The sequence below is a fragment of the Scyliorhinus torazame genome, chromosome 22 (genome assembly GCF_047496885.1).
Source record: "Scyliorhinus torazame isolate Kashiwa2021f chromosome 22, sScyTor2.1, whole genome shotgun sequence".
Classification (NCBI taxonomy): Eukaryota; Metazoa; Chordata; class Chondrichthyes; order Carcharhiniformes; family Scyliorhinidae; genus Scyliorhinus; species Scyliorhinus torazame.
Window position 1 is genome coordinate 83,329,983 of NC_092728.1, and position 21,537 is coordinate 83,351,519.

Below are 21,537 nucleotides of genomic sequence, written 5' to 3' on the forward strand. Positions count from 1 at the left end.
ATTTTAGTTTAGACGGGCAGCATGGTCGGCGCAGGCTTGGAGGCCGAAGGGCCTGATCCTGTGCTGTATTTTTCTTTGTTGTTTGTTCTTGTCAATGTTGCAGCTGTTTAAAATTTTTTTTAAAAAATCAGATCAAAGCAAGAGATTTGTGCAGAAAGCAAGAAAGGTTTTGATAATTCCAACTTTTAATTTTGACGTTGCAGTATTCTCTGGGGATAGATATTTGCTGCTTAAATTTTATTTTTGGCTTTGGGGAAATCATTTCCACAATTGATGAGAGAGTTGGTACTTGTTGCAGTGTGGGGTCAAGATATAATTTTGAGTTGCATGGGGTGGCATTTTTAAAATGGGGTTATTATAGCAAGCATTTCTTTATGTGAAGTGTTGCTAACTTTGGTTGGCTCTTAATTCGTTGCTCGTTGTGTCTTTACTTAATTTGCTCTGTTTCTATAACCTTTACTGTAGAGTCGCCAGGTATCTTTATGATACCGCCATGAGGTTTAAGTTCGAGTACTGATCAATAACTCGACACACCAATTAGTAAGATTCAAATCAAAACGCATTTATTATACACAGTCAATCACTGCTCATGCATAAAACTCTACTTACTAGACTATCTCTATCACTAAAAGTCCTATACTTAGCTTCGGAAGTGGCCCACCAGGCCAGGGGAACAAATGGCCATTTGTTCGATTCTGAGTCTGCAGGATTCAAAAGCTGGTATGGACTGGTAGCTAGGAGTGCCTATCTCGTAGCGTGCGTTGACTGGAGACTTACTTGGTTGGTGCGGCAGCTAGGCAGGTCACTGTCAGGGGTTGTTTCGCGCTGCTGAGTGACCCTGCCAAGAAGAGTGAATTGAACTTGGGGACTCTACTTTATAGTCCCCAGGGGCTTCACAGCATTCGGGGCGGACCCCGTATCTGGTTCCAAGTGATTGGACTACATTCCGATCACTTGGATCGATTTCTCTAATACTGGAGCCGTTCCCTGATCGCTGGGCGGTCCCTGAGTGTCCGTTGGCCTTTCTTTGTCTTGGCTACTGCTGGCGCCGAGGAGTCTGGCTTGGCCTTATTCACCGTAAATGTTTAAATTGTTCCCGGGGATCGCTCATTAATATGCAGATGGCTGTTGGTTTCAGTGCTGTCTGGGTTTCTGCAAGTTCTAATATACCGGAAACTTTGCACCTGCTAGTTTTTCCTGGCTTGGCTGAATTTCCCTGCATTCTTTGCGGACTTCCATTTAAAGTCGGGACACACCCTCCTTGTGATCCCTAACGCGAAGCGTGAAGGATCACATAACTGCGTCGTCTTCATTCCCTGACCCAGCAAGCACTATTCCATGGCCTCTACACTGACCATAACTATGTATGAAAATTTTTAACTTAACAATTCTAAGTGGCGCTATGTCCCAACAGGGGCATGCATTGCAACATTAAAAAACGGTACCTCTAACTGTCCTCAATAAACTATCCTCACTCAAACACTTTAAATGTACAAATAGCAGCAACACAAGTTTCTCTGGCTTGGCAGTCAAGCACAGAGGTTTACATTCTCTCTGTTGTCTTTATTCACAAAATGACGCCGAATGAATGTCCTTTATTTATTTTTTTAAAATATATTTATTAAAGTTTTTTAACACAATTTTTCTCCCTTACAAACAATAACCCCCCCCCGGTAAGAAAATAGCAAGAAATTGCACAGAGCAAGATATATACATGGCAAAATGATATGTTTACATAGCTTTGTACACTGGCTCTCTCCCGCACGTGCCAGTTTCCCCAACCCTTCATGTTATCACTTGCTCATCCACCCTCCCAGGCAATCCCCAATCCCCCCCCCCCCTTCCCAGGACCCCCCCCCCCACCCCCCCAGGTAGCTGCTGCTGCTGACCGACCTTCCTCTAACGCTCCGCGAGATAGTGTGGAAACGGTTTCCACCGCCTGTAGAACCCCTGCGCAGACCCTCTCAAGGCAAACTTGATCCTCTCCAGCTTAATGAACCCAGCCATGTCATTTATCCAGGCCTCCACGCTGGGGGGCTTCGCCTCCTTCCACATTAGCAAGATCCTTCACCGGGCTACTAGGGACGCAAAGGCCAGAATGCCGGCCTCTTTCGCCTCCTGCACTCCCGATTCGTCCACTGCTCCAAATATTGCTAGCCTCCAGCTTGGCTTGACCCGGACTTTCACCACCTGAGATATTGCTCCCGCCATTCCTCTCCAGAACCCCTCCAGTGCCGGGCATGACCAAAACATATGGACATGGTTTGCCGGACTTCCTGAGCACCATCCACATCTTCTGTCCTCTACCCCCAAAAACCTACTCAACCTCGCCCCCATCAAGTGCGCTCTGTGAACCACCTTAAATTGTATCAGGCTAAGCCTGGCACACGAGGAAGAGGAATTAACCCTACCTAGGGCATCAACCCACAGACCTTCCTCAATCTCCTTCCCCAGCTCCTCCTCTCATTTACCCTTCAGCTCTTCTACCAGCGCTTCCCCCTCTTCTTTCATCTCCTGGTGTATTGCCGACACCTTGCCCTTCCCGACCCATACACCCGAGATCACCCTGTCTTGAATTTCTTGTGCCGGGAGCAACGGGAATTCCCTCGCCTGTCGCCTCACAAACGCCCTCACCTGCATATAACTAAAGGCATTTCCCGGGGGTATCTCGAACTTCTCCTCCAGTGCCCCTAGGCTCGCAAACGTCCCGTCAATGAACAGGTCCCCCATTCTTCTAATCCCCGCCCGCTGCCAGCTCTGGAACCCCCGTCCATCTTCCCCGGGACAAACCGGTGGTTACCCCTGATCGGGGACCACACCGAGGCTCCCATTGCACCCCTGTGCTGTCTCCACTGGCCCCAGATCCTTAGCGTTGCCGCCACAACCGGGCTCGTGGTGTACCTTGTCGGCGAGAGCAGCAGCGGTGCCGTCACCAACGCCCCCAGGCTCGTTCCTTTACAGGACGCCATCTCCATTCTCTTCCATGCCGCCCCCTCTCCCTCCATCACCCACTTGCGGATCATTGCCACATTTGCTGCCCAGTAGTAGCTCCCTAGGTTTGGCAGCGACATCCCTCCTCGGTCCCTACTTCGTTCCAGGAACCCTCTCCTTACCCTCTGCATCCTATTCGCCCACACAAACCCCATTATACTCCTACCTACTCTCTTGAAAAAGGCCTTGGTGATCACGATGGGATGGCACTGAAACACAAACCGAAACCTCGTAAGGACCACCGTTTTGACCGACTGCACTCTACCCGCCTGCGAGAGCGGTAACATGTCCCATCTTTTGAAGTCCTCGGGAATGTCCTTTATTGTAGATCAAGGGGTTCGGGGGCCTGGTGAAAACCGAAAATAGGGGAACTCATCCTGTATACCGGGTTGCGAGAGCGGTAGGCTCTCCTTCGCCATTTCCTCATGCGGATAGTCTGCACGATGCTGCAGAATATCGCCAATACTAAAAGGGATTCAATTACGTATGAAAGGGAGTACCATGTTATAAACGTATCACACCATGATGGTGTGTTGTTACTTGTCACTGGGCTCTAGGTGCTATAGGGAAGTGAATCATTGACGGCCGGGGGGGGGTTGGGGTCAGGGGGTTTGCATCCGCACAGAACCGGATACAAATTACAATAACGCCGAAAAACACGTATGACGTCTTCATTGTTCTCTTCTTTTTCTTCCTCTGGAGTGCCTGAGGTTCCAGAGTTCTATGGACACAAGCATAATATCTGTTACTGTCTTGTGTAATATCTTGATTGTTAGCATGTCTGTCTTTTAGTGCCAATTTCCCTTTATAATTGGTCACCATGTGCGACTCTCTCAATTTATAAAAAAAATAAAAATAATTTTTAACCCAAAAATTTGGACTAGACATCTAAGAAAATACTGCCGTACTGCAAGCCGTCTCACAGCCTGTGTGATTTACCATCCTAGTGTTTGAGGATGTAAATAGCAGAGGGAAGCAACCATAGGTTGCCAAAACCAAACAAAAGAATTTTGAACATAATGAGCCATAAATGGGGTGTGTACGGGTAAGAGTTCGATGGAATCCCCGGGTAGGACGGTGGTCAATGCCGTATGTGCTCTACCCGAGCGTAGCTGACCAGAGGGGGGTCCTCAGGCAGGGTGGAGACCAATGCCGTTTCTCCACTGCCTGAGCAACCGGCAAGACTGGTAAGAATGTGGTCGTCGTGGGGGCTGCCTCTCGTGATTACCTTCGTATCAGGAGAGTAGTTATGATTGGTGTCTGTCAACAGACTAGTTCCTCTGAACTATTGTCAGGGACAAACTTGTTCCATTCAAACAACACGTAACGTTAACACTAACGAACAAACATTGAACGAAAAATGGTGCAGGTTCCATCAGAAAGGACACCGTTTCTCCCAAGCAGTTCCTTTGAAACATCATCTGGACAGCTCAGTTATCAGTTGCGAACAGGGTCGCAAAGGGGTTCTCGTTTTGGGAGTCAGACTCAAAGTCATCATCTTCTCCCGGATGCCATACTCTTGAATGGATGAGGGTTGATAAAGCTGCATGGTGTGACTTGGGGTCCATCTCGTCGTTTCGGATGAGCCTGTATGAATTGTCACGGTGCCAAAAAATTGTATCTAATTTTGTGGGGACGGAGTCGGGGTCGTCATCGTAGGGCGGTGGTCTTTGGTGAGGTTTGTCAAGGAATGTGATTAGGAAGGGATCAGATTCGCTGGGTGTGGGTCCTGTTGCATGGGGATAGTAGGGAGGCGTGCTGTGGCTATTGCCTGTGTCACAGTCGCTGTCGCTGCTGTTTGTGGGCGTTCTGGGGCGGAGTCTAGAGTTCGGGGGTGGAGTCGAGGTTGAGTCAGTGGATGGGGTGGACATGTTGGGGAGGGTGGGGATACGTGGGCTGTGGGCGGGACGTGGTCTGCTGCATCGAGCATGACGGTGTGTGTGGTTAGACTGCGAGCCATATGCCTTGAGCTGGTTAATATGGAACCACGCAGTCGTCCCATTGAGGTACTGTAATAATCCACAGGAGGCAGGGGTACCGTCACTACAACAGTATTTATTTGCAATAACTATATCCAAGAGCAGCTCCAAACAGTGCTGCTAGCATTACAGTCAACTTAAGACTGTTTCACAAGCTTACACAGGTGCTTATATGGGACCCCTCAATGAGCTATCATTGAGGGAGCTCATACTCCAATTGGCCAACCAATAATGCCAATTGGAGGTCATTACAGGTACTTTATTTTATACACGGAGGGGCTTACTTTGTCCACAACGGAGTACGGACCCGAATAGTTTGGTGACAGGAACGTGCTGGGGTTGTAAATGGAGAGCATGACCTGCTGTCCTACTTCAAACTCAGTCGCATGTACTGTCTTGTCGAAACAGGCCTTGCTCTGTTTCTTCCTGGTGCCTAATTTTACTGCGGCTGCTAGCTGAGCCGTTTTTACATTCTCTACTAATTGTTTGACTGCGTTCTCGTGTGTAAGGGACGTCACTTCGGGGCTGGTCAAGTCAAGTCCTAATAAAAATTCTGTGCCTTTCATGGGGCGTCCGGTCATGAGAGTGTGTGGGGTGTATCCTGTGGATGTTGAAACGGTGTTACGTAAAAACATTAATGCAAAAGGGAGGACTGAATCCCAAGTGGTGCTGTTATGTTGGACCATTTTCCTGAGGGTTGCATTTAGGGTCCGATTCATTCGCTCCACGATACCACTTGACTGGGGGTGGTATGCGATGTGGAATTTCTGGGTAATGCCAAATATCGTGAGGACGTTCTTCATGACACGTCCCGTAAAATGGGAACCTTGGTCGGATTCGATGCTGTGGGGGAGTCCCCATCTCGTAAAGATGTGGTGGGTTAAAATCTTTGCGGTAGTCTTTGCCGTGTTCGTTCTAGATGGGAATGCTTCTACCCATTTTGTAAACGTGTCCATCACAACTAACACGTACTTGTAACCATTCCTGGAAGGGGGCAATGGTCCTATAAAATCAATCTAACGGGGCAGGTGTGGCTAATGCTGAGCTTTCTTTGCGTATCTGTCCCCCAAGTAATTTTCCACATAGTGCGTGACGTCTTCCTTTAAATTTGCTGCCGTCTTTGCCGTGTTCGTTCTAGATGGGAATGCCTCTATCCATTTCGTAAATGTGTCTATAACGACTAACACATACTTGTGACCATTTCTGCTAGGGGGCAATGGTCCTATAAAATCAATCTGGAGGTTAGTCCAGGGGCCATTAACGGGGCCGGTGTGGCTAAGCTGAGCTTTCTTTGCATATCTGTCTGGATTGCTTTGGGCACAGATAAGGCAATTTTCAACGTATTGCGTGACGCCGTCCTTTAAATTCGGCCACCAACAGAGCTGCCTGAGGTGGGCTGTAGTGGGGTCAATTCCCTGATGCCCATGACTATCATGGAACAAACAAATTAGCTGATTCCTGTCCTGCTCAGGAACTACATAAAGGGTGTCTTTTAGGACCACACCGTCATGTGTGGTCAGTGCATTTTTAAACCTATCATATGGGGCTGGAAATTTTCCTTTTAAAATCTCCCTGAGATTACTATCTTGCTCCTGGGGCTGCACTAAATCTTCGATATTAGTCTGTGAGACCTGAACTGCATTCGCTGGGGCGCTTTCGGGCGTGTTCCAAAAATGTCCGTGTCTGGAACCTGCTTTAGCCAGTGCGTCGGCTTTTACATTTCCAGGTGGGGAGGAACGGTGGTGACTTTGGACTTTAATGATACCAAATGTCCTGTCCTGTGCTTTGTCCAAAATGTGCCGGAGCAATGGGGCTGAAGGGACGGGTTTTCCGTCCGCGGAAACAAATCCTCTTGCTTTCCACAGGGGTAGGAATTCTGTGAGGCTGTTACAGACATAGAGGCTGTCCGAGTATATGTCTGCTGAGCTGGGGAAGGAATCTGCGTGATCTACAATGTATGCAATGGCTGCTAGTTCTGCCGCCTGCGCGCCTATGTGTCCTGGCAGTTTTAAGGAGATTGCTTCGAGGGCATGTCCCTGCGCGTCCTCAACATAAATGCCGCATCCTGTAATGCGCTTCCCGTTTAATATAGTGGAAGAACCATCCACATATATTCTCAAGGGTGCGCACGTGTCTGTGTGCTGGTGTCTCTGGGGTGAACTACCTATCTTTTTGGAGGGTGTTTTCGTGATAAAGGGGTCTGTGTTGTGCGGTGAGATGATTTCACATTCGTGGGGGGTGCCTGGGTACTGAAGGTTGTCGGCTAGGAAAGTGTGTGTCTTGGTCCTTTTAACAGTGATGTCCCGTCCTTGCAAAAGAAGGGTCCATCTGGCTGCTCTAATCTGGCTTACTGTACCGTCCTTAAGTCGTCCGTCTAGTAAAAGTTGGGTGGGGGTGTGTTCCGTGAGGATTGTGATGGAGTTTAGTCCGGTTATGTAGGAAAAATACTGAACTGTCCAGAAAACTGCGAGCAGGTGCCTTCCTCAGGCCGAAAATTCCTGCTCCACTTGATCTAAAATTCTGGAGGCGTAAGCCACGGGTCTTAACTGTTCATGCCGTTCCTGGAGGAGCACGGCTGAAAGGGTTCGATCTGTGCTTGCTATCTCTATAGTATAGGGGGAAAGCGGGTCTGGAACCTGTAGTGCGGGGGCTGCAATGAGTGCACGCTTTAAGGCATCTACAGCATCCGTGTGCTGTAGAAGCCATTCCCAAGGGGCTCCTTTCTTTAGGAGGTCCGAGAGGGGTGCTGCTTTGGTGGCAAAACCTTCAATATGGTTTCGGCGGTAGCCAACCAGTCCTAAAAACGACCGGAGGGCTGAAACATTCTGGGGAAGGGGCAATTTGACAATCGAGTCAATTCTTTTATGATCGATCTCGTGTTTACCATGCGTGATAATCGTTCCCAAATATACCACTTTTCTTCCAAAAGTTGGGCCTTTTTGGGGTTCACTTTGCATCCAATCTGCTGTAGGAGTTCGGCCAGAAGCTCGATGTGCTCTGCCTTAGTGTCTGTCTGCAGTAGTAGTCGTCCACATACTGGACCAGGCATTCGGGGTGAGAAAATTTTGATAAAGCATTTGCCAGCTGTCGGTGGAAAATGGAGGGGAGTTGTGGAGTCCTTGTGGAAGGCATGTCCACATGTACCGCTGACCTTTAAAAGTGAAGGCAAATTTGTACTGGCACGCTTTTGCCAATGGAATGGACCAGAATCCGTTACTGACATCCAAAAACGGTAAAATATCGTGAGTTGAGTCCCTGTTTGAGCATGGTCTCGGCACTTGTGGCTACCATGGGTGCTGCTGCGGGGGTGACTTTGTTGAGTTCCCGTTAATCGATGGTCAGTTGCCATGATCCATCGGGCTTTCTCACTGGCCAAATCGGGGCATTATTAGTAGAGGCTACTGATCCAAGTACGCCTTGTTCTAATAAGCTATCAATAACCTGTGCGGTCCAGATCGACCAAAACTATGGGGTGTTGTGTCGTAATGTTGCCAATTTAAATGGGTACAGGGGCTGTGATGTGTCCCTGTTGTGAGTGGCCTGTGAAGCCGCTGAGGGTGATTGTGGCTGTAGTGGGCCACTTGTCTTTTTGGAACATGGTGGAAGAATTAATTGTGGTGCGGGACCCTCCTGCGTCCCAGAGAAATTCGATGGGCTGTCCCCGTATTTTCGCTGCAACGACTGGTCGGCCGGACCTATACCAAAGGGTGTCGCAGACCCAACTGGGGAGCCCGAACACAGTCAGACAGTTCCGTTCAGGTCTGTCTGGTCTGAACGGGTGCTTACACTATGTATGGGCTTTGTCCTGTTTCCATTCAGAATGCCTGCCTGCTGGGCTGTCTGTGGCTTTCGTGGGGCATTGCATTCTCTTACAACTGTCCACAGTTGTAATACTCCTATGGTTTCTGTGGGGGGCTGTTCATGCCTTCGTTCACCGATGCGGGGTTCTGGTGCCTTTTAACTGCTTGGATATCTGCCTCTGCCTGCTGTTCTTTGGGTTTCCTAATTGCGGGTTTGTTTTGGACAGATTGCTCCCAGGAGCGGGACAACCTATTTAAAACCCATTTTTCGTTGTGCGCTTCTTCCAAGGGGTCATAATTGGTACAGGCTTTTTGTCCTGCCTCTGTGGCATGGGAGATAAGGGTGCGGGTCCATTTGGCCATGTTGTCTGGGGACAAATGGGCACGGTCTAAGTTTCCAAAAACGGCTGTAAAATGAATCACAGGCATCCAGCAAACGCTGTGGGGTGTTCTGTCTTCTTCTGCCTGCACTTATTCAGGCCTTCTACTGGGCCACCTCTGTTATAGCCGATCACGTCTAGGATTGCAGTGTGCATCTCTGCAAGGGTGCCTCCTCCTACATTCTGCGGGTCGGGATGGGCTGCTACAACCAAAGGGTCTAGGCTTAAAACTGTGAGCTTCACTTGCTCACGCTCATCCAGGCCGTACATGGTCGCCTGCTGCTTTACTCTAGCAAAGAAGTGGTGGGGGTCTGAGGTGGGGAGGAACGGTGTGATCTTTTTGCACGCGTCCCGTGATTGGGTCACGGTTACAGGGGTGGTGTAAAGGAATTCCGCGTCTCCTTCCGATGTGACTGTGCGGTGGGTGGTTACTGGATTCATGGGTGCCTGATCTATCTGCTCTGTGGGGGGTTGGGGTGCTTTTCTCTTTTGGGGCTTTCCTTGCACACATGTTCCCTGAACATAGCTATGCGCGGTCTCATTTAATTCTTGCCATCAGGGCCGTCTTCTTCATCTAATTGGGATTCAAAGGTGCTCTGAAACCCATTTTGCACTGAAAGCAAAGACTGCAGTTCCGCAATCTGCTTCCTGCATTTTGAATGATCCACTGAGCTTTGTCTGTGCTCTGTGGTGGCAGAATTGAGTGCTCTTAACACTGCTTTTAGATCGCTGCACTGCCTTTGCAATGCTTCTACCTGTTTCTCTGTCTCTTCTCTTACCAGGACTGCACGTTGCGTGTCCTGATAGGCCTTCTCGTATTGGGTTTGGAAGCTGCTCAGATGCGCTAGACAAGACTGGTGTGCCCACTTGGCATCATCCACCTCTCCGTCCTTTGCTGCCAACTTCCTCCTTAATTCTATATTCTCCCTCTCGATCTCACTAACATCGACCTTGCTCATTCAATGTCTCTCTTCTATCTCTTTGCGGAGCGTCCGAACAACCACCTCTGTGCCTCGCAATTGTGCCAAACAGGACACGATTGCCATTGGCTTGCGAGCTTTCCCTAAGCTTTTCTTATGGATCTCGGACAGGTTCTCCAACCAAGTATGTCCTATACTCCCGGGCCCTGTTTCCTTATTATCACAGAATTCATTCCAAAGGGGCCATCCTTTTCCTTTGAGATATTTTCCGATCTCTTCTTCCCAAACGGGACACTGTCCTACTCCACTGCTGGTCGCTGCGACCTCGAATTCCTGGGGGTTCATTGGCATTCCATTGCCTTTCTTGCCATTTTTCCTATCTGAATGCTCTTTTAAAATTTGGAACGAGGGGTACTAAGGCGGTGCTGTAAACACGGGTACGGCGTTCGCTAATTTCCGGAATACAAACTCCCGACAGTTTTTCGCAACAAAAATCTATCTGTTTTACCTAATAGCCCTGTTAGTTACGCATGCATTAACACGCTTCCGAATTATGAGGATTGATCAGAACTGCTTGAAAACTTGTGGTTTTTCTGTTCCCAATTGGATTCTCAATTCAAATTTTGGTTTCTCCCGGAGTGGTTAGGCCACTTCTAAATCGGGTCCCAGCGGAGTCGCCAGTAAATGTTGCTAACTTTGGTTGGCTCTTAATTCGTTGCTCGTTGTATCTTTACTTAATTTGCTCTGTTTCTATAACCTTTGCTGTAGAGTCGCCAAGTATCTTTGTGATACCACCACGAGGTTCAAGTTTGAATAACTCGACACACCAATTAGTAAGATTCAAATCAAAACGCATTTACTATACACAGTCAATCACTACTCATGCATAAAACTCTACTTACTAGACTATCTCTATCACTAAAAGGTCTATACTTAGCTTCGGAACTGGCCCACCATGTCAGGGGAACAAATGGCCTTTCGTTCGATTCTGAGTCTGCAGGATTCAAAAGCTGGTATGGACTGGTAGCTAGGAGCGCCTATCTCGTAGCGTGCGTTGACTGGAGACTTACTTGGTTGATGCGGCAGTTATGCAGGTCACTCAGGGGTTGTTTTGCGCTGCTGAATGACCCTGCCAAGAAGAGCAAATTGAACTTGGGGGCTCTACTTTATAGTCCCCAGGGGCTTCACGCCGTTCGGGGTGGAACCCATATCTGGTTCCAAGTTATTGGACTACGTTCCGATCACTTGGATCGATTTCTCCAATACTGGAGCCGTTCCCTGATCGCTGGGCGGTCCCCGAGTGTCCGTTGGCCTTCCTTTGTCTTGGCTCCTGCTGGCGCCGAGGAGTCTGGCTTGGCCTTATTCACCTTAAATGTTTCAATGGTTCCCGGGAATTGCTGATTAATATGCAGATGACTGTTGGTTTGAGTGCTGTCTGGGTTTCTGCAAGTTCTAATACACCGGAAACTTTGCACCTGCTAGTTTTTCCTGGCTTGGCTGAATTTCCCTGCATTCTTTGCAGACCTCCATTTTAAGTCGGGAAGTGGCCAACCCAGGTGGCTACAGAAGTAAGTCTTATTGCAGCATGCGGCAATATTCTCATGGTCTTTGTAAGCCTACCTCTAATCAAATTCATGTTCTGTTCCTGCACTTGGTAAAATGCTCTGGAAATGCCACAGTCACATTTTCTATGTTGCATTCGCCATTTTTAAGCTGAGGAATTATTGTTTTCTTTTTAAAAAAATTCTTTTTAACTGAACTTGATGTAGTTGAGGAGGATTCACGCCACTTCTTATGCCCCATTTTAGCCACAACGCAAGACAATCTCGATGACAAACTCCGTAAATTTGAAATTAGAGACATGATGGGGCTGACGGATGACAGGGACATTTCAGAAACTGTGAGTGAGACCTGGAGCACTGATGTCTTGGGAAGTGATTTTGATCCAAACATTGATGAAGACCGACTACAAGATATTGCAGGTAAATAATTAACAATTGATGGTGAATCAGCATCTCAAGTAAGTTTTCAAATGGGATTCTAATGTGTGTCCTAATTGGTCAAAATGACATTGCAAATGTATGTTGTTAATACATAGCCTTGTCAACACTAAATATTTTAGCATGGTAATTGATGTGTTTTCAATTTGCTATATAAAAACAGCGGAATGAATTACATTAATTAACTCTGTACTCTTAGTAAAGAGGCGTGGTAAATTTTCCAGTCTAGTGCATGATAAATATCAAGTGATTAGCAAACAGTTGCTCTGTGTGCCAAAATATGTGCTTATCATGTAAGCAATTAAAATCAACAGGGTGGCCTTGGAAAGATACTTTTGCTTTGTTCCTTTCTGATTTTGAAATTACTCAAAATATCAGAATGATCACTTTTTGCCAGATACACATTTGATAAATTTGTTTTTGTTAACAGGAATCTTACGATAGGATACATTATTTATGTGGCATAACAATCTGGCAGTCCGTGGTACTGTGCCCAATTTTTAATTCAGAATTCAGTTGGTCTTGAAAAACTAGGATAAAATTATTTCAAACTTCTTTCAGAGCAGCTGTTGAATATGATCACCAGATAACTTTTTTCAACACGTTGGATTTGGTGTATTCGAAAATTATTGCTAGAATCGGATCGAACATTAGTGTGAAATTGGAAGGAGAGTGTTAAGAGAAACCCAAATATAATATATGCATACATGTTTATAATATATACACGTTGTATTATATATTCAGTAGAATACCTGTTACCCAGCACTCCTCTAAACAAAATTCTCTATTAATCGGACTTCTGGAGTTGGGTCTGTTTTTTGATTGGAGATACCAAAGTCACTCAGCGGTCTGCCCTCGCTCTGGTTTCGGTCTCCCACTGCTGAGCTGCATCATCACCCCATGTCACCGCTTGCTTGATTTACACACTCCTGTACCCCTCACGAGCCCTCCACACCCACAAGATCATCCTGGAGCATTCCGATTGGATGAAATCACTGAGCTCCTCTTGCATCTCAGTTAACTAGCACATTTGATTAAGTGGCACTTCCCATTCCTGAAGCATGCTGGCTCAGAGATCTTCCTGTACTGTGATTTCATTTCTCTGTCTAATGTCAACCTTGGTTCAACCGTAGCAGTCTCGTCTTGAGTAAGAAGGTGAGCGCAAAATCTGAAGTGACATATTAATTCTGTACTGTGATTTTTAAAATTATTTAGTCTTTCAAGGGATGTCAGCTAGCTTGGATTCACCACCCTAATTGCCCTTGAGAAGGTGGCGGCGAACCGCTGCCTTGAATCACTACAGGACATGTGGTGTAGGTGCACCTATAGTGCTTTTGATCCAGTGACATTGTTGCAGCTGCACCAGTCCAGACAAGTGGGGAGTTTAGGAACGTAGGAAGCAGGAGGCCATTCGGCCCCTTGAGCCTGCTCTGCCATTCAGTTAGATCATGGCTGATTATCTACCTCAAAGCTATTTCCCCTGACTATCCCCATACCTCTGTCTTTATTTTCTATCACACTCCTGACTTGAGCCTTGTAGCAGCTTAGGGGGAGTCAGGAGGTCTTGTTGAATATGGATGTAGGCTGCTACAGTATCTGAGGAGTCGCGAATGGTGTTGGCATTGTGCAATCATCAACAAACATCTCCACTTCTGGATGTCGGAGAGAAGGTCATTGATGAAACAACTGAAATGGTTGGGCCTAGGACACTACTCTGAGGAACTTGTGCAACAATGTCCTGGGACTGAGATGACTGACCTCCAACAACTGCACCAGCTTCCTTTGTGCTAGTTATCACTCCAAACAGTGGAGAGTTATCTCCCTGATTCTCTGATTGAGGGGAGACCGAAACACCGTGGCAATGTCACTGGATTAGTGATACTCTGAGGACATAGGTCCATACTCCATAATGGCATCTGGTGAAATTTATAGTCAAATAAGATGTCTTTAATTGAAAGCCAGTCTTGGTTATGGTAACCATGAAACCATGGTCTAGTGTCATAAAAATCTATCTAGTTTACTATTGTCCTTACCTAGTCTGGCCTTCATGTGAGTTCAGACCCACAGCAATGTGATTGATTCCTAAATGCCCTCTGAAATGGTCCAGCAAGCTGCTCAATTGTGTCAGACTGCTACTGAGGTGGTGCTACAGTGTTGGTGATGCTGTCTGTCAGATGAGGCAAACTGATAGCCCATTTACCCTCTCGGGGACCTAAAAGATCTGTGGCAGAGTAAAGAAATTCTGCTCTGTCCTGACCATATTGTTGAACAGATTATCTGGGTATTATCTCATTGCTGCTTATGGGAGCTTACTATGTGCAAATTGGTGGCTACATTTCCCTACGTTATGATTTAAAAGCACTTAATTGGCTATAATGTACATTGGCTGTTATATAATGTACATAGTATGTGTGTGGGGGGGGGGGGGTTGCTGTGTATGTCTGTATGCACATGTTCTTTATATTTCAATTTCCCTGTATCACATGCCCCAAATTCAATTCCCCTCCACCCCATTCGACTAAGCCCCATAGCAGATTGCGGGAAGTAGGCTGGGAGTGATGCATCAATTGCCTTAGATTTATTTTTCTCTAAATGCCTGTCTTCTTGCAACCCGCTCACTCACATGGGGAATAACTGGCACAAGCTTCCCACTTATGGCATAGAGTATTGAAACAGTGATATGCTGTCCAGGTATGCCACTATAGTACTTCCAAAATAAAAGAAAACTAATGCATTCTGATTCAGAAACTTCAGTATTATTGGTTGTACAATTTCCATTCATGAAAGGTAATGAAAAGTTTTCAATGTAACTTTTTTTTAAAAACATCACATTAAAATACAACTGTCAGTTGCCAAATCCCTACAGTGTGATTGACCTTGGTTCTTCCTCATTTGCATTCAGCATTTTTCATGCTTTTAGATTGTGTTTTGGGATGCATATATCATTAACTGAATTTGCAGCAATTTCCTTATGTGTTTCTCTAAGGGATAGCATTATGAGATGCACATTAAATCTCCATTAATACCTCATTATCCCAGTGATAAGATTACCATGATAATGAGGCATAAATTCTAATTGTTTCAGATCTTGTTGTGCCTCTCATTTAATCATATACCTGTATTTGTCTTCAGTAAGCTTTAAATTGGGAGTGCTCCTGGTGACCTGAAAATAATGCTCAAAATGCTGAAAGCAGATATTTTAGTGAGTATATGAGTACATAGTTGTTGCAAAAACTGGCAGCTGCTGGCATTCAGGACCCTGATGCAACGATGTAATTTGCACCAGTTCAGATTGAACACATCGAAGATAACTTCAGAACCGTAACTCAGAATTTAAGCAAGGTGAGGCCAAACTTGGGCCATGCTGCAACCCAGCCAGACAATCCTTTCTCTCCTGTGCTGGAGGAAATGTGCCGGAAAAAAACAAAAACAAAAAAAAATAGTCATATTATTGGGGAGTGTTGCCATCGATTTATAGAACGGAAATCATGTTTGACACCTCTAAGAGATTTTTGAGGGTGTAGTTGAGTGGATAAGGGCAACCAGTGGATGCGATGTACTTAGATTTTCAAAGCTTTGGCAAGGTGCTGCTCAAGAGGTTATTAGACAGAATTAAGGCTCTTGGGATTGAATATCTATTAGCGTGGATTAAACATTGCATAACTGGCCGAACACAGTTATAATAAACAGGATAGTTTTATGTTCGCTGGTTGTAACTAGACTACTAAAAGGATCTGTGCTTCAGTGATGCGACCTGTGAAAATGAAATGTAAATCGCTTATTGTCACAAGTAGGCTTGAATGAAGTTACTGTGAAAAGCCCCTAGTCACCACATTCCGGCGCCTGTTCGGGGAGGCTGGTACGGGAATTGAACCGGGCAGCACGGCAGCATTGTGGATAGCACAATTGCTTCACAGCTCCAGGGTCCCAGGTTCGATTCCGGCTTTGGTCACTGTCTGTGCGGAGTCTGTACATCCTCCCCGTGTGTGCGTGGGTTTCCTCCGGGTGCTCCGGTTTCCTCCCACAGTCCAAAGATGTGCAGGTTAGGTGGATTGGCCATGATAAATTGCCCTTAGTGTCCAAAATTGCCCTTAGTGTTGGGTGGGGTTACTGGGTTATGGGGATAGGGTGGAGGTGTTGACCTTGGGTGGGGTGCTCTTTCCAAGACCCGCTGCAGACTCGATGGGCCGAATGGCCTCCTTCTGCACTGTAAATTCTATGCTATTCTATGAACCGTGCTGCTGGCCTGCCTTGGTCTGCTTTCAAAGCCCTTGCTTTAGGCCTGTGCTAAACCAGCCCCTGTGCCAATGAGTTAGATGAAGGGACCGAGTGTAATGTTACCAGGGTTGCTGAGGATACAAACTTAGGAGGCAAAATGAGCTGTGAGGCTGACACAGGCTGCAAAAGGATTTAGACAGGCTAAGTGAGTGAGTAAGAATGTGACAGATGGTAGATAATGGCTTGAAGTCACCTATTTGGGGAGGTAAAATAGTATTTTTTAAATGGTGAAGAACTGGGACGTGTTGTATTCCGAGAAACTGAAGTGTCTCTACACTAATCACGGGAAGTTAACATGGGCACAACAAGCAATTGGGAAATAAAATCATGTATTAGCCTTCATTACAAAGGGACTGGAGTGTAAAAGTTGTGTACTGCAATTGTATAGCGTGTTCATGAGATCACATTTGTAGTACTATGTGGAATGTTGGTCTCCTTATCTAAGGAAGAACATACTTGCCTTTGAGGAAGTGCAACAACAGTTCATCAGACTGCTTCCTGGGATCAGGGGATTGCCGTATGAAGAGAGATTGAATAAACTAGGCCTGTATTCCCAAGAATTTAGGAGAATGAGATTATCTAATTAAAACGTGAAAAATATTCAAGGGGCTTGACAAGGTAGATTGCTGGGAGGATGTTTCTTTTGGCTGTGAAGTCTGGTTAGAGCTACATAATAAGGGGTCAGCCATATAGGCGAGGCAGGAGAATTTCTTTACTTGGCTCTGAACTTTTGAAATTCTCTTTCCCAGAGAATTGTTGATGCCTAGTTGTTGAGTAAATTCTAGCCTGAGATTGATATATTTTTGGTTATTAAAACTATCAAAGCATAGGTAGCTGAGGTAGGTAGAAGATGAGCTTTCATTTCATTTCATTGAATGTCTGAATGCCTAACTCCTATTACTTAAGCTCTTTTATGCATTTTATTTCTGCTGATTTGAAAATCTGCATTTTCTGAGTTCACGCTTCAGGACACTTGTTTCATAATCTTTTTTAAAAATAAATTTAGAGTACCGAATTTTTTTTTCCTATTAAGGGGCAATTTAGCGTGGCCAATCTACCTAACCTGTACATCTTTGGGTTGTGGGGGTGAAACCCATGCTGACCTGGGGAGAATGTGCAAACTCCCCACTGACAGTGACCCAGGGCCAGGATCGAACCCAGGTCCTCAACGCCGTAGGGAGCAGTGCTAACCACTGTGCCACCGTGCCGCCCCACTTGTTTCGTAATCTGACACTTATTATGTTTATAGGATCCTCAAGAAATCAAATGCTTTTGCATTTCCAGCTATCAGTTTTCAAAGGATGGTATATTTTCCAAATGGTACAAGTATGAATGTTAAATTTGTTAAACTAACTGAGCAGAATTATACTTTTTTCCCTTTAATTTTTAGAGTACCCAATTCATTTTTTCCAATCAAGGGGCAATTTAGCGTGGCCAATCCACCTAGCCTGCACATCTTTGGGTTGTGGGAGAGAAACCCACGCAAGCATGGGGAAAATGTGCAAACTACACACGGACAGTGACCCAGAGCCAGGATCGAACCTGGAACCTCGCTGCTGTGAGGCAGCAGGGCTAACCCACTGCACCACTGTGCTGCCCTCTTAATTGTACCTTTTAAACACTACGGCCTGCATTCTCAGCTTCCAGTAATGGGGTCCCCGATTGTGTGGAGAATCGGGCATCCGGGAAAAACCGGCTGGCAGCAGGATCAGGGTTCGTGCTCGCGCACCAGCGGGCGAATGCAAATGGGTCGTTAGGACCCATTGCATCCATTTAGAGGGCCCGATACCAGATTTTCCAGGCCCCCAGGATTCACCAGTCCTCTGTGCTGAGAATCACATGGCCGTGGATTACAACAGGTATGACCAAATGTGAACCTGCTGTGGTGAACCTCTCGATGGACCAAGGGGGTAACTCCTTAAGGGTGTTGCCTCCAAAGCCCATCATGGGCTTCTACTCTTCTCTCTCTTCCCCTCTCTCTCTCTCTCTCTCTCTCTCTCTCTCTCTCTCTCTCTCTCTCTCTCTCTCTCTCTCTCTCCCCTCCCCCCCACCCCTCAGACCACCTAACTAGAGGGACCGCCCACTGATCCGCCAGAAAAGGGACGCCTGTCTGGAAGCTAGAGAGCAGTAAAACAATATAGTTGTAACACTTACCTGGAAGCATCGCGTGTCCATTCCTGGAAAGAGAACAGCTGTGACTTGTGTTTAAACCCCTTGGATACATTAGCTGCAAGCCATTCATTCATTTCTGACAGTGGTTCGTGATTGACAGCTTTCACAAACCAGCTGTGAGCCTTGCTTCATTCATCATCTTCATGGATAAGTAAATCGAAGTGCTGTAACCACAATGTTTATAAACATCTTCCACATCAAAGAGAGTTAAGTGCATTCCAACCACGCCCTTCGCGCTTGAGTGATTTTTGAAGTGCGCAGCCATGGGTCTTCATATCAGGTTGCCAGCACAAAATGACGGTCCGATAGTGCGTATTCCCCACCATACATAAATTTGCATGGCGAGGAATATTGAATTACTCTGTGATTTGTATTCCCAGGTGCAAATCACGTGCAATTCAACTCCAGCGGGAGGTCATGGTCTCCCAATGGAAGAATCTCGCCCTACATTTCTAATGTGCTCAGTACAGGCCACAATCAAGGATTTTCGGTATCTGTACTGAAATTAGTGCCAATAGCAAATGAGAACACACACATGTTACGATCCAAGTTTTACTTGTGTAGGAAATAGTTTTATCCAATTATGTTTCCCTAACTTCAGTATTCTTCGAATGTTTGTTTGTCTTGGTATGATATAAAAGATTACATTCAAAAGCAGGTGTGCTGTTCACAATCTTTGTAACTGCTGAGGATTGAGTGAATTTTAGGTGGAAAGAGGACAGAATTAAACTGGCTCTGGATCACCCATAATCAGAGGTAGCCTATTTGTGTTATTTATATAGACGGATCTGCTCAAATCCTCTTAAACCTTTGATTTCCCCTGTCCTCTTCAAAAAGTACTATCCTTATTCTGTGCTTTAAAATGAACATTACCCACCTTATTTGTTTGCTCCATGGTTTAAAATATTCCTGTCTTCCTTCATAATTTATTTTTTAAAAACTTGGTGGAGCTTCTGAGATTTGCTTAACCTCGGTGGTAGATGAAAAGTCCCTCCCCTCTTACGGTGGATCTTTGTTATAAAACTAATCCCAGATTGCAAAACATCCCTTTCAGCTTAATTGTAATATACTAGGTATGATACAGCAGTTATTCATAAGTACAAGGGTAACCTACTGATGTCTGATTATCCAAATACAGCAGATGTGCACCGAAGGGAACAAAATGGCAATTCAGATTTCTGAATTCAGACTGCTGGTGATATTGATTTGTAAAATATATAAAATGACTAATGGGAGAAAAACTAATTGCAGGGATTTCAATACTGCAATTTTCAAGGGACTTCAGATATCATATAAAATGAGTACTGCAGAAAAATGACGATTTCTATAAACTTTTCATGTTCTCAAAGGTTGTTCACACCCTCAGCACAATATCTGATATTTAAATATAATAAATACTGTTGATTGTTATGCTAGTTAAGTAAAGAATATCTTTTCTTGTGTTGTAGGTGCTGCAGCAGAGAGCATGCTGGGTAGTTTGCTTGGTTTACCAGGTTCGACTTCAGTATTGCTTGATCCCTGCACAGGATCAACGATCTCCGAGACAACGAGTGAGGCCTGGAGTGTGGAGGTTCTGCCAAGTGACTCAGGTGAGTGTGCCATAACATTTTTCTTTCATTTTCAAGCCTTCCATTATTAGAAGTGTAGACAAAAATTCATTGCCCTGCGGTGATGAATGCACTCTAGTTACAGTATGTTAACACTTCGCTGTGAGATTTTGAATTTCAGCTTTGAGCCTCTGATTATTTAGCTCTATTTATGAATTCTACTATTTATCTGATTTGCATGTACTGGTTGAGTATTGTAACAACCAGTGATGTATTTCGTACTGTGGAATTGAATTGATGGAGTTTCTCTAGTTGCTCTTTCTATGTTGAAACCGTCTGAAGTAAAAGTGCGCTATGTATGTTGCTGAGAAAATGTAAAAGCAATTGAGTAGTCTGATTAAAATTTTGCACTGATTTAGTTATTAGCGTATTATAAGATGGCTCTATGCCTTTACCTAATCTAAATTAAATTGGCTTCAGTACACTACATTGGGAGAGAAACCAATTTGGAACATTGACAACCACAGATGCTCATGACTAAAACCTGTCAAACCACATGTTTGTGCCTCCTAAATCCAGGTGTGTATAGGTTAAAGGGTGAAAGTGAATTTACAGAAACACAACCGAATGTAAAATTCAAAACTGGGCTTGATTTGCAATCATGAAAATAAGTATCTTACTCTGAACAAGATGCTGTTTGACTGAAATGGAGAGAAACATTGGAGACACTGGATAATGTGGACGCCATTGCATTACAGTAAAAGGGGCCTGTTATTTGCAGCTAAATTGCATGCCCTGACCTTATTTTAGGTATCGATAGGAAATTATTGAAGGGTTAACAGAAGCAAATATAAAGGAAACCTGAACTTTAAATCCAAGGCCACAAGTTTCTCTTCCTAGATAGACTTGCCTCCATGGACAAGTTTTAAAATATTTCCAGAGAATGGGTGGGGGAGATAAAGAAAACGGGGTTCTCTTTTTTGAATCGCTTGACTTATAGACAATGACTTGAAGAATGTTGTGATTATAAAAAAAAAAAAAAAAAACATCATAGTTACTATAAAATACTAAAAGTTCACCTGAGGAAGGAACAGCGCTCCGAAAGCTAGTGACATCAAAACAAACCTGTTGGACTTTAACCTGGTGTTGTAAGACTTCGTACTGTGCTTACTATAAAATGTTATTTCTTTCTTTTCAGAAGCCACAGATTTGAAACAGGAGGAGCGTTTGCAGGAGCTGGAAAGTTGTTCAGGATTGGGTAGTACATCTGATGATACTGATGTGAGGGAAGTGAGCTCAAGGCCCAGTACACCTGGACTCAGTGTTGTATCAGGTACAGGACAGTGGAGCATTGTGATTAATTATTCTCGATACTCAAGTAGATATTATACAAAAGTTTAAAATGGTCCCTCCTAAAGAAATTGTGGTAATTTTTAATGTAAGGTGACATTTTCTTCATGAAGTCCAATC

The 21,537-nt window shown here is 45.2% G+C and overlaps 1 protein-coding gene across 14 annotated transcripts in view; it reads left to right on the forward strand.

Annotated features, from left to right (window-relative positions):
- gapvd1 (GTPase activating protein and VPS9 domains 1) overlaps positions 1-21,537 on the forward strand; it is a 174,249-nt gene that overhangs the window by 110,128 nt on the left and 42,584 nt on the right. For all 14 annotated transcript variants that reach the window (XM_072488468.1, XM_072488469.1, XM_072488465.1 and 11 more), the window contains 3 exons: positions 11,879-12,052; positions 19,969-20,109; positions 21,266-21,400. In XM_072488468.1, the coding sequence (XP_072344569.1) occupies positions 11,879-12,052; positions 19,969-20,109; positions 21,266-21,400 (450 nt within the window). The remainder of the gene's footprint in view (positions 1-11,878; positions 12,053-19,968; positions 20,110-21,265; positions 21,401-21,537) is intronic.